A 14,167-nucleotide genomic window follows, 5' to 3' on the forward strand; every position below is an offset into this window, starting at 1 on the left:
GCATAATATAAGCGGGCTAAAATGTACTGAGGTTTTAGCAAATAAAACTAGTATTGGTTTAAATCTCTAAAGCATTCAGATTGAAATTAATGGAAACTTTTCTGCTCAGATTTTGTCTAATATATAGTCTATGTTTAAAATTGAAGTAACTGATTCTGTTGCCATATGATACTAGTAAATATCCTAAAGAGACCTATCCTGTTATTCTTAGGGCCTCATAAACTTAATTTATTTCTGCTTTATTGTAAAGAATGTGCATCTTATATGTTTAGATGTTTAGAGAGACAGCTTTTAATGTTTTCCACCAAATCCCAGGGTTTAGATCTCAAGTGTGTATCACAGCATCCGAAAATATATGTGTCCTTTGAAGACTCAGACATATCAGATGGCATGCTGATAATGTATTATTCATGACTCAGTTACAGATAAACAATGTGGCAACATGAAAGCAAAGCCTTAAAAAGTCCCAGGTATAAGAGAATCCTTTTGCGGAAGAATAAATATTAAGGGTGATTAGGTTTCAATTAGATGGATACATGAACTAATGAGGTAATTTAGGGGAATTTAAAAAAATTAATCTCATGTTCTAGATAGTAAAATCCTTTAGGATCAGGACAGACTTAATTCAAATTCTATGAATTTCTAACATATAGTTCTTTAATACATTAAATACTATTTTGCATTTTATTTACATTACAATTAACATTTTATAGTAAGAAGCCTATTATAAAATATACTTTGATTATAAATTCATATTTATAATTTAGTAAGTAGAAATACAAAATATATAATAATTTAATATGATTTATTAGATGCAGAAGAAGCATATAAAGATTTGATATAGTTTATGTGTATTATCAGAACAAATTTTAAAAAGCCTTCATGATCCCGTATGCAGATAGGTGGAGGGAAATCTTGTATTATTTTCCCTTCTAATGTTGTTTTTCTCTTGCTATAACATCAAATAAAATACAGTGTTGACCTTCCAAGTTAAATGTAAAGTGAGGTGGAAGCTCACAGATACTCCATTTCCTCAGATTTAACATAACCACTCTGCCCACTTTTTAATGGGGTTGTTTTCCTCATGTAAATCTGCTTAAATTCCTTATAGATGCTGAATATTAGACCTTTATCAGATGCACAGTTTGCAAAAATTTTCTCCCATTCTGTAGGTTGTCTGTTTACTGTTTATAGTTTCTATTGCTGTGCAGAAGCTCTTTAGTTTAATTACATACCATTTGTCAATTTTTGCTTTTTGTTGCAATTGCTTTTGGAGTCTTCATCATGAAATCTTTGTCCGTGCCTATTTCCTGAATGGTATTGCCTAGGTTTTCTTCTAGAGTTTTAAGAGTTTTGGGTGTTACATTTAAGTCTTTAATCTATCTTGAGTTGATTTTTGTATATGGTGTAAGGAAGTGGTCCAGTTTCTGTTTTCTGCATATGGCTAGCCAGTTCTCCCAGCACCATTTATTAAACAGGGAATCTTTCCCCCATTGCTTGTTTTTGTCAGGTTTGTCAAAAATCAGATGGTTATAGTTGTGTGGTCTTATTTCTGTTCTGCTCCATTGGTCTATGTGTCTGTTCTCATACTGCAGCCCTGTAGTATAGTTTGAAGTTGGGTAGCGTGATGCCTCCAAGCTTTCTTCCCTTTGCTTAGGATTGCCTTGGTTATCTGGGCTCTTTTTTCGGTTCCATATGAATTTTAAATCAGTTTTTTTCTACTTCTGTGAAGAATGTGTTGGTAGTTTCATTATTCAATTATTCAATGGGAACAGCATTGAATCTATTAATTACTTTGGGCAATATAGCCATTTTCATGATATTGATTCTTCCTGTCCAGGAGCATGGAATGTTTTTCCATTTGTTTGGGTCATCTCTGATTTCTTAGAGCTGTGGTTTGTAGTTCTCCTTGAAGAAGTCCTTCACTTTCCTCGTTAGCTGTATCCCTAAGTATTTTATTCTTTTTGTGGCAATTATGAGTGGGGAGTTCATTCATGATTTGCTCTCAGCTTGCCTGTTGTTGGTGTATAGGAATGCTAGTGAGTTTTGCACATTGATTTTGTATCCTGAGACTTTGCTGAAGCTGCTTATCAGCTTAAGAAGCTTTTAGGCTGAGACGATGGGGTGTTCTACATATAGGATCACGTCATCTGCAAACAAAGATAGTTGGACTTCCTCTCTTCCTAGCTGAATAGCCTTTATTTCTTTCTCTTGCCTGACAGCCCTGCATAGAATTTCCAATAGTATGTTGAACAGGAGTGCTGAGAGAGGGCATCCTTGTCTTGTTATAAAATAACTCTTATTTTTCGGGGAGGTTCCAAGATGGCCAAATAGGAACAGCTCCAGTCTACAGCTCCCAGCATGAGCGACACAGAAGATGGGTGATTTCCGCATTTCCAACTGAGGTACCGGGTTCATCTCACTGGGGCTTGTTGGACAGTGGGTGCAGGACAGTGGGTGCAGCCCATGGACCGTGAGCTGAGGCAGGGCCTCACCCAGAAAGCACAAGGGGTCGGGGAATTCCCTTTCCTAGCCAAGCGAAGCCGTGACAGACAGCACCTGGAAAATCAGGTCACTCCCACGCTAATACAGCGCTTTTCCAATGGTCTTAGCAAATGGTACACCAGGAGATTATATCCCGCACCTGGCTCGGAGGGTCCCACATCCACAGATCCTTGCTCACTGCTAGTACAGCAATCTAAGATTGAACTGCAAGGCAGCAGCGAGGCTGGCGGAGGGGCGCCTGCCATTGCTGAGGCTTGAGTAGGTAAACAAAGCAGCCAGGAAGCTTGAACTGGGTGGACCCCGCCACTGCTCAAGGAGGCCTGCCTGCTTCTGTGAACTCCACCTCTGGGGGCAGGGCACAGCTGAAGAAAAGGCAGCAGAAACTTCTGCAGACTTGAACGTCACTGTCTGACAGCTTTGAAGAGAGTAGTGGTTCTCCCAGCACAGAGTTTGAGATCTGAGAACAGACAAACTGCCTCCTCAAGTGGGTCCCTGACCCTCGAGTAGCCTAACTGGGAGGCAACTCCCAGTAGGGGCAGACTGACACCTCATATGGCCGGATGCCCCTCTGAGACGAAGCTTCCACAGGAACCATCAGGCAGCAACATTTGCTGTTCTGCAATATTTGCGGCTCTGCAGCCTCTGCTGGTGATACCCAGGCAAACAGTGTCGGGAGTAGACCTCCAGCAAACTTCAGCAGACCTGCAGCTGAGGGTCCTGACTGTTAGAAGGAAAACTAACAAACAGAAAGGACATCTCCACCAAAACCCCATCTGTACATCACCATCATCAAAGACCAAAGGTAGATAAAACCATAAAGATGGGGAGAAACCAGAGCAGAAAAGCTGAAAATTCTAAAAATCAGACAGCCTCTTCTCCTCCAAAGGAACGCACCTCCTCGTCAGCAATGGAACAAAGCTGGACAGAGAATGACTTTGACAAGTTGAAAGAAGAAGGCTTCGGAAGATCGGTAATAACAAACTTCTCTGAGCTAAAGGAGGATGTTCGAACCCATCACATAGGAGCTAAAAACCTTGAAAAAAGATTGGACGAATGGCTAACTAGAATAAACAACACAGAGAAGACCTTAAATGACCTGATGGAGCTAAAACCCATGGCACGAGAACTACGTGACGCATGCACAAGCTTGAGTAGCCGATTCGATCAACTGGAAGAAAGGGTATCAGTGATTCAAGATCAAATGAATGAAATGAAGTGAGAAGAGAAGTTTAGAGAAAAAGGAGTAAAATGAAATGAACAAAGCCTCCAAGAAATATGGGACTATGTGAAAAGACCAAATCTACATCTGATTGGTGTACCTGAAAGTGACAGGGAGAATGGAACCAAGTTGGAAAACACTCTGCAGGATATTATCCAGGAGAATTTCCCCAACCTGGCAAGGCAGGCCAACATTCAAATTCAGGAAATACAGAGACCACCACAAAGATACTCCTCGAGAAGAGCAACTCCAAGACACATAATTGTCAGATTCACCAAAGTTGAAATGAAGGAAAAAATGTTAAGGGCAGCCAGAGAGAAAGGTCAGGTTACCCACAAAGGGAAGCCCATCAGACTAACAGCGGATCTCTTCGCAGAAACTCTACAAGCCAGAAGAGATTGGGGGCCAATATTCAACATTCTTGAAGAAAAGAATTTTCAACCCAGAATTTCATATCCAGCCAAACTAAGCTTCATAAGTGAGGGAGAAATAAAATCCTTTACAGACAAGCAAATGCTGACAGATTTTGTCACCACCAGGCCTGCCTTACAAGAGCTCCTGAAGGAAACACTAAACATGGAAAGGAACAACCGCTACCAGCCACTGCAAAAACATGCCAAATTGTAAAGACCATCAATGCTAGGAAGAAACTGCATCAACTAACGAGCAAAATAACCAGCTAACATCACAATGACAGGATCAAATTCACACATAACAATATTAACCTTAAAAGTAAATGGGCTAAATACTCCAATTAAAAGACACAGACTGGCAAATTGGATAAAGAGTCAAGACCCATCAGTGTGCTGTATTCAGGAAACCCATCTCACGTGCAGAGACACACATAGGCTCAAAATAAAGGGATGGAGGAAGATCTACCAAGCAAATGGAAAACAAAAAAAAGCAGGGGTTGCAATCCTAGTCTCTGATAAAACAGACTTTAAACCAACAAAGATCAGAAGAGACAAAAAAGGCCATTACATAACGGTAAAGGGATCAATTCAACAAGAAGAGCTAACTATCCTAAATATGTATGCACCCAATACAGAAGCACCCAGATTCATAAAGCAAGTCCTTAGAGACCTACAAAGATTAGACTCCTACACAATAATAATGGGAGACTTTAACACCCCACTGTTAACATTAGGCAGATTCATGAGACAGAAAGTTAACAAGGATATCCAGGAATTGAATTCAGCTCTACACCAAGCGGACCTAATAGACATCTACAGAACTCTCCACCCCAAATCAACAGAATATACATTCTTCTCAGCACCACATCACACTTATTCCAAAATTGACCACATAGTTGGAAGTAAAGCACTCCTCAGGAAATGTAAAAGAAAAGAAATTATAACAAACTGTCTCTCAGACCACAGTGCAATCAAACTAGAACTGAGGATTAAGAAACTCACTCAAAACCGCTCAACTACATGGAAACTGAACAACCTGCTCCTGAATGACTACTGGGGACATAACGAAATGAAAGCAGAAATAAAGATGTTCTATGAAACCAATGAGAACAAAGACACAACATACCAGATCTCTGGGACATATTTAAAGCAGTGTGTAGAGGGAAATTTATAGACTAAATGCCCACAAGAGAAAGCAGGAAAGATCTAAAATTGACACCCTAACATCACAATTAAAAGATCTAGAGAAGCCAGGAGCAAACACATTCAAAAGATCACAGAAGGCAAGAAATAACTAAGATCAGAGCAGAAGTGAAGGAGACAGAGACACAAAAAACCCTTCAAAAAATCAATGCATCCAGGAGCTGGTTTTTTGAAATGACCAAAAAAATTGATGGACTGCTAGAAAGACTAATAAAGAAGAAAAGAGAGAAGAATCAAATAGATGAAATAAAAAATGATAAAGGGCCGGGCACGGCGACTCACGCTTGTAATCCCAGCACTTTGGGAGGCTGAGGTGGGCAGATCACGAGGTCAGGAGATTGAGACCATCCTGGCTAACATGGTGAAACCTGGTCTCTACTAAAATGCAAAAAATTAGCCGGGCGTGGTGGTGGGCACCTGTACTCGCAGCTACTCGGGAGGCTGAGGCAGGAGAATGGTGTAAACCTGGGAGGCAGAGCTTGCAGTAAGCAGAGATTGTGCCACTGCACTCCAGCCTGGGTGACAGAGCAAGACTACGTCTCAAAAAAAAAAAAAAAAAAAAAAAGTTAAAGGGGATATCACCGTCAATCCCACAGAAATACAAACTACTATCAGAATACTATAAACACCTCTACATAAATAAACTAGAAAATCTAAAAGAAATGCATAAATTCCTGGACACATACACCATCCCAAGTCTAAACCAGGAAGAAGTTGAATCCCTGAATAGACCAATAACAGGATCTGAAATTGAGGCAATAATTAAGAGCCTACCAACCAAAAAAAGTCCAGGACCAGACGGAATCACAGCCAAATTCACCAGAGGTATAAGGAGGAGATGGTACCATTCCTTCTGAAACTATTCCAATCTATAGAAAAAGAGAGAATCCTCCCTAACTCATTTTATGAGGCCAGCATCATCCTGATACCAAAGCCTGGCAGAGACACACAAAAAAAGAGAACTTTAGACCAATATCCCTGATGAACATCAATGCAAAAATCCTCAATAAAATACGGGCAAACCTAATCCAGCAGCACATCAAAAAGCTTATCCACTATGATCAAGTAGGCTTCATCCCTGGGATGCAAGGCTGGTTCAACATATGCAAATCAATAAATGTAATCCATCATACAAACAGAATCAAAGACAAAAACCACATGATTATCTCAATAGACGCAGAAAAGGCCTTTGACAAAATTCAACAGCCCTTCATGCTAAAAACTCTCAATAAATTAGGTATTGATGGGACGTATCTCAAAATAATAAGAGCTATTTATAACAAACCCACAGCCAATATCAAACTGAATGGGCAAAAACTGGAAGTATTCCCTTTGAAAACTGGCACAAGACAGGGATGCCCTCTCTCACCACTCCTATTCAACAGAGTGTTGGAAGTTCTGGCCAGGGCAGTCAGGCAGGAGAAAGAAATAAAGGGTATTCAATTAGGAAAAGAGGAAGTCAAACTGACCTTGTTTGCAGATGACATGATTGTATATTTAGAAAACCCCATCATCTCAGCCCAAAATCTCCTTAAGCTGAAAAGCAACTTCAGCAAAGTCTCAAGATGCAAAATCAATGTGCAAAAATCACAAGCATTCCTATACACCAATAACAGACAAACAGAGAGCCAAATCATGAGTGAACTCCCATTCACAATTGCTTCAAAGAGAATAAAATACCTAGGAATGCAACTTACAAGGGATGTGAAGGACCTCTTCAAGGAGAATTACAAACCACTGCTCAACAAAATAGAAGAGGACACAAACAAATGGAAGAACATTCCATGCTCATGGGTAGGAAGAATCAATATCGTGAAAATGGCCATACTGCCCAAGGTAATTTATAGATTCAATGCCATCCCCATCAAGCTACCAATGACTTTCTTCACAGAATTGGAAAAAACTACTTTGAAGTTCATATGGAACCAAAAAAGAGCCCGCATTGCCAAGTCAATCCTAAGTCAAAAAAACAAAGCTGGAGGCATCATGCTACCTGACTTCAAACTATACTACAAGGCTACAGTAACCAAAACAGCATGGTACTGATACCAAAACAGAGATATAGACCAATGGAACAGAACAGAGCCCTCAGAAATAATACCACACATCTACAACCATCTGATCTTTAACAAACCTGACAGAAACAAGAAATGGGGAAAGGATTCCCTATTTAATAAATGGTGCTGGGAAAACTGGCTAGCCATATGTAGAAAGCTGAAACTGGATCCCTTCCTTACACCTTATATAAAAATTAATTCAAGATGGATTCAAGACTTAAATGTCAGACCTAAAACCATAAAAACCCTAGAAGAAAACCTAGGCATTACCATTCAGTACATAGGCATGGGGCAAGGATTTCATGTCTAAAACACAAAAAGTAACAGCAACAAAGTCAAAATTGAGAAACGTGATCTAATTACACTAAAGAGCTTCTGCACAGCAAAAGAAACTACCATCAGAGTGAACAGGCAACCTACAAAATGGGAGAACATTTCTGCAATCTACTCATCTGACAAAGGGCTAATATCCAGGATATACAAAGAACTTAAACAAATTTACAAGAAAAAATCAAACAACCCCATCAAAAAGTGGGCCAAGGATTTGAACAGACACTTCTCAAAAGAAGACATTTATGCAGCCAACAGATACATGAAAAAATGCTCATCATCACTGGCCATCAGAGAAATGCAAATCAAAACGACAACGAGATACCATCTCATACCAGTTAGAATGGCAATCATTAAAAAGTCAGGAAACAACAGGTGCTGGAGAGGATGTGGAGAAACAGGAACACTTTTACACTGTTGGTGCAACTGTAAACTAGTTCAACCAGTGTGGAAGACAGTGTGGCAATTCCTCAAGGATCTAGAACTAGAAATACCATTTGACCCAGCCATCCCATTACTGGGTATACACCCAAAGGACTATAAATCATGCTGCTATCAAGACACATGCACACGTATGTTTACTGCAGCACTATTCACAACAGCAAAGACTTGGAACCAACCCAAATGTCCATCAATGATAGACTGGATTAAGAAAATGTGGCACATATACACCATGCAATACTATGCAGCCATAAAAAAGGATGAGTTCATGTGCTTTGTAGGGACATGGATGAAGCTGGAAACCATCATTCTCAGCAAACTATCGCGAGGACAGAAAACCAAACACCGCATGTTCTCACTCATAGGTGGGAACTGAACAAAGAGAACACTTGGACACAGGGTGGGGAACTCCACACACCGGGGCCTGTTGTGGGATGGGGGGAGGGGGGAGGGATTGCATTAGGAGATATACCTAATGTAAATGACGAGTTAATGGGTGCAGCACACCAACATGGCACATGTATACATATGTAACAAATCTGCACATTGTGCACATCTACCCTAGAACTTAAAGTATAATAAAAAAAAATAATAAAATAACTCTTATCTTTCAAGCCTCCGCACATTAAGTTAGATGCTTCTTCACAACGTACTATTCTTTGTCCAATCTAGTATACAAAGTAACAGGCTTTAAGTGCTTCTCTGGGTCTTCACTTCTTTACGAGGGCTCCCATGCAGTGTAAAATTTGTATGAAATAAAATTTTATGCTTTGCTCTTCTTCATCTATCTTAGGTCAACTGAATTCTCAAGGCCCAGTCATGACCCTACAAGGATGGAGATAAGAGTTGTGCCCACTCCTACAAAGTGCTATACACGCTCTGTGTGCACTAAAGTACTTATTGAAACACTCTTCTCCCCTTTGCTGTCTGATATAGTCTGGATGTTTGTCCCCTCCAAATCTCATGTTGAAATGTGATCCCCAATTTCTGAAGTGGAGCTTGGTGGGAGGTGTTTGGGTGATGGGAGTGGATCCCTTATCAATGGCTAGGTGCCACCTTTGTGCTAATGAGTAAGTTCTCACTCTATTAGTTCACAAGAGAACTGGTTCTTTTTTTTTGAGACAGAGTCTTGCTCTGTTGCCCAGGCTGGAGGGCAGTGTTGCGATCTCAGCTCACTGCAACCCCCACTGTAGGGGATCTGTCAGGGTGGTGGGAGAAATTATAAAGTTATAGGAAATAGACACAAACCTTCTTGGAAGGCCAGCAGGTTTGCATAGCTTCAGTAAAGGATTTGGCTGAAGGCAACTCAATTCTCTTAAAAGCTTAGGGCACAGATACATAGGAATGTAAAGGAGTTTATCTAAATAGCTTGTTTACTCATGTGGTCCTAAGACCAACCTTTGACCATCTGCAGGCTCATGACTGCTCTTTACTCAGGAGGTCGACAATGTTAATTACCCTCTAGTGGTGTTTACTCGATAACTCTGTCATTTAATCTGTACTAAATAAATGTGAACTTTGCCATCTTATTGAGGCTGAAGCTGCAGACTCAGGGAGCAGAGCCCCTTAGCCCCACTGACAGGCAAAATATCTGTGTCAGTGTATGTCTTTCATCCGTCGCTGGGTCAGGGTCTGTGGGTTGGACCTGGCACTCTGCCTCCTGGGTACAAGTGATTCTCCCACCTCAGCCTCCCAAAGTAGCTGGGACTACAGGTGTGTGCCATCACCCCAGCTAATTTTTTTATTTTTAGTAGAGATGGGGTTTCACCATGTTAGTCAGGATGATCTCGATCTCCCAACCTCGTGATCTGCCTGCCACGGCCTCCCAAAGTGCTGGGATTACAGGTGTAAGCCACCGTGCCCGGCCAAGAGAACTGGTTCTTATGAAGAGCCTGGCATCTTTCTTGCTCCCTTCTTGCCATGTGACAGGCCTGCTGCCCCTTCACCTTTGCCATGAGTAAAAGCTTCCTGAGGGGTCATGAGAAGCCAAATAGATTCTGATGTCATGCTTGTACAGCTAGCATAAGTATATGCCAAATACAACTCTTACCTTTATAAATTACCCAGCCTCAGGTATTACTTTATAGCAACGCAAAATGGACTAATGCACTGTCTACCTCCTTTGTTTATTATGTCTCAGCCTTCTCTAAAAAGCCTGTTTCCTAACTGTGTTATGTTCCACTCTCCTCTGTGTTCTTGTAGTGCATAAAACGTACCAAACTTTCAAGGAGTACTTCTTATATGCAAAGTACTGCTGTCAAGTTATGAACAAGCAAACCTGAGCTCAGCTTCATGGGCTGTACAGTCAAGCTGGCAAGAATGACTTTAGGGAAACAATTAGAAATAATTAGTAAAATGATCAAAATTGTTCAGAATACCCTAAAGGAAAAATAAAGGAGGGTATGGAAATGTAGAGTAGCTAAACCTAACCTAGAGTGATAGTTAAGGACAGCCAGTCAAACTCTGCCATGCCCACTATTCTAAGTGAAGTAACTCAGAAATGGAAAACCAAATACTGCATTTTCTCACTTACAAGTGGGAGCTAGCCTATGGGTGTGCATAGGCATAGTGATACAACGGATACCAAAGACTCAGAAGAGCAGAGGGTGGGATGGGGTTGAGGGATGAAAAACTACCTATTGGGTACAATGTACACTACACTGGGGTAACAGGTGCACTCAACTCTCAGACTTCAACAATGTACAATTCATCCATGTAACCAAAAACCACATGTACCCCAAAACCCGTTGAAATAAAAAATATATAAAAATAAATAAATGTATCAGACCTCAAAAAAAGAAACTCTCTAGCATGCATGGTCTAGATAAAGAAAAGGAAAAATAAGATTCCAAGCAGAGGGGGCAACATATGCAAAAACACGTTAAAGCAGGAGAGAGGAGAAAATACAGCATAGTTTAGGAACAAGGAGAAACGCTGGTGTAGGATGGAGCTGGAGGATGCACTGGGCCCAAAGCACGTCAGGGTGTGAGACAGCACAGGCAGTGTACCACTGCATTGCTCTTCAAAAAAGAACTCACTGTTAGGCTGTGTGGAGGCCAGTCATCCCTCATCACCCCCCGCTGCAACCCCTTCAGGAGGCAGCACATCACAGCCACCAAGTCTGTACTCTTCCCTGGCAACCTCTGAGCCAAGCCCACCCTCCTCATGAGCACCCTCTAGTCTGTGACCAAGCACAGCTGGAGTACAAGGTTGTTGCTATTTCTACCCAATGCGGGGGTCCTCTAACAGCTACTCTTGCTTCAAGACTCCCCACCAGATTGGCCAAGACTGTCAGATTTGTTTGCAGATCATACCCTCCTCTCCCAGTTTGCGGTTCTCTCTAGATTTGGGCCTTGTTGAGTTTAAGATATGATGATTTGTTTCAAGGCTCAACGACAGAATACTGTATTACTGATACTATTGATTAGACACAACTCATTAGACTCACATAATTGCATCTTAGCTTTTAATCATATCAGTGGAGGTGATGGGAAAAACAAAAGACAGCTGTGAATATTTACATTGGTTTTCCTAAGAAACACCAAATCAGTGATATCTGGATGAAATAAATAACTCGATTTGCTGTTTTCTGCTTTCGTTAAACAAATATTTAATTATATCAATTTACTGCTGGAAATAGCACAATACATTTGATATAGATCAGCAAAGCTACATCAGAGATGAGAAATGTTCACTCAATTATTTTTGTTTGAGTTTGCAGGCTGAGCTACTTGCCAATTGTGATAGTTAGCAAGGTTTTATTTCAAAGGGAGAAAAGAATTTACTACTTACTGCAACTTAGTAAATATATGCTACAGTGTATCTTTAACAAACTTTTGCTAGAGAGTAAATTTTTGTTAGAGCTGCCACTCTGATAGCTATCCCATCCAGCCAAATATGTATTAGCCATGTAGTTTGAATATATAAGCCACGTGGATTGATCCCACACCTGGCTGCAGCCCAAGACAATCAGGATTCTCTCCTTCTCCTTTGCCAAAAGCAAGAGTGGTTTAATCGAGAGATCTTAAGGGTTAAGTCCGATGATGGTGGGAAGTGATGTATCTCCCCAGCTCTATGCCTTAATCCCCCTACATGTGAAGGGTAAAATGTTACTGCAGGTGGCAGATGGAGACAATCAAGGAAGCTAGAGTGAAAACAAAACCTATAAAGTGGAGCCAAGATAAATAAAAGAAAAAGGGCATGAGTTCTGATTGAGCTCTGTCTCAAGACTGCCCTATATCCCTTGGTTATTGAGAGCAGGTTGACATGTGTTTTCTGTTACTTGTACTATCAAAATCGTTCTAATATACAAGGGTGTTTTCCTACTTTTCTTGGTTTAAAATTACACAACTGATCATTCATCTCAGCTTAAAACTTATCGCCCCTCCTAGTGGGGGGGAAAAAAGGTCAATTGTCATTCATTGCTTCAGGTTTAATTTTGTAGCCCTTCATTAAACACAGTCTTAAAAAAACTTTGCATACCATTCAACAGGTATCAAACAATAAAGTATAAGCTTGTGTACTAACTAATTAATGCAACTAAACATTTGGATGCTAGGTGAAAATCAGTATTGAATACCTTAAAGAGCACATAATGCAAAGCAGTAGACTCTTCTCTGGCTTAAAAAAAGCTGATATTCGTTTAAATAAAAATTTGCAATTATAGCCCAGGGGCCAAATCGTTTTGCCTATATAATATGCAAATAGACACAGTCCAAAAATACATATAGCTCTTCATGGCAACAATCAACTAGAGACAAATAGTAGCTAGTCGCTTTCAGGCAAGAATGAGTTCCCAGTTTTGATTACTTGACACGCGGTCCAGTTCACCCATTTTATTACCATGCCACTGTAAGATGTTTACATTTGTGTCCCCTGGTTTAAGTGCACATGTTAATGTTTGGCAGCTAAGTGCAGATTTATCTGCTATACAGGAGAAAAAAAACCTGACAGCAATTAAAAAAAAAAAAAACCCAGCACAAAAGTAAATATCCATTTCAGCTGAGTGAAAAAACAGACACAAATTTTTTTCACATCCTTGGAATAACCACCAAATACATGCATATATTACCTTCAAGTCTTTTTCTTCTATCTTCTTTTGGAGCATTTTAAGGCACTTAGTAAAGTCAGTGTGGTCTTGATCAGGAGTTGAAATGAGCTCACATCCCTATGTATTAAAGTAAAAGAAAAGGTAAGAATAAGTAGTAATTTTACCTTTATGAACAAGATCAAGAGTTACAAAAGTAAAGATAAGGTATCAATAGACATATCCTATTATGCCTTTACTATTCCCATATCATTAGAATCATTATCATTATCTTTTTTATTTCACATCATGGGATGTTTCAGGAATGGTATTAGAGTGTTACAATAATGGACTGATTATGACAATCGTTTTATTTAAGAAAGTATAGATTATACTACATTAATGGGTCTTTAAAAAATACTGATGTGATGACATTCACGATTAACGTAAGGACTTTGATACATGTATAATAAATTATATTCTCAACTGCCTGAAATTAAAATGAAACTATTTTGATGAAACTTTGAAGTTCTTTAAGCAGAAATGACAAGTTTACATGAATGAAAAAACTAATATGAATATTGAAGTAATAATAAAACTTTACATTTTAAGTAAAACCAAGACAGCTGTCCTATAATATTATTTGATGAAAGCCTCTTTCTCCCTTGTAAGACACAGAACAAGGAGCTATGCCTGTGTAAATATGTCTCCTGGATTATCTTTTGGACATCATGAAATGAATTTATAAGTTCTTTGCCTTCTCTATAAGATAACTTATCCAGTGAAAAACACTGAAATATATTTATAAGTATGAAGCCACAAAAGTGCCAGTTTGTTGGCACTAGTGAACTTGGATGGCTAAAGAGACCATATTTTTGAAATGACACCTTTTCCTCTAATGTCATACAGAGGCAAAGGTACACAAAAGTGAGCACGATGGGACTTCAGACTTCTTAATTCAGGAATAAAACAA

At 39.8% G+C, this 14,167-nt stretch overlaps 1 protein-coding gene across 4 annotated transcripts in view; it reads right to left on the reverse strand.

Annotated features, from left to right (window-relative positions):
• The window catches only part of TPK1 (thiamin pyrophosphokinase 1), a 386,905-nt gene that overhangs the window by 163,935 nt on the left and 208,803 nt on the right, over positions 1-14,167 (reverse strand). For all 4 annotated transcript variants that reach the window (XM_024250411.3, XM_054559955.2, XM_054559957.2 and 1 more), the window contains one exon: positions 13,240-13,335. In XM_024250411.3, coding sequence (XP_024106179.1) covers positions 13,240-13,335 — 96 coding nt within the window. The remainder of the gene's footprint in view (positions 1-13,239; positions 13,336-14,167) is intronic.

The sequence above is a fragment of the Pongo abelii genome, chromosome 6 (genome assembly GCF_028885655.2).
Source record: "Pongo abelii isolate AG06213 chromosome 6, NHGRI_mPonAbe1-v2.0_pri, whole genome shotgun sequence".
NCBI lineage: Eukaryota > Metazoa > Chordata > Mammalia > Primates > Hominidae > Pongo > Pongo abelii.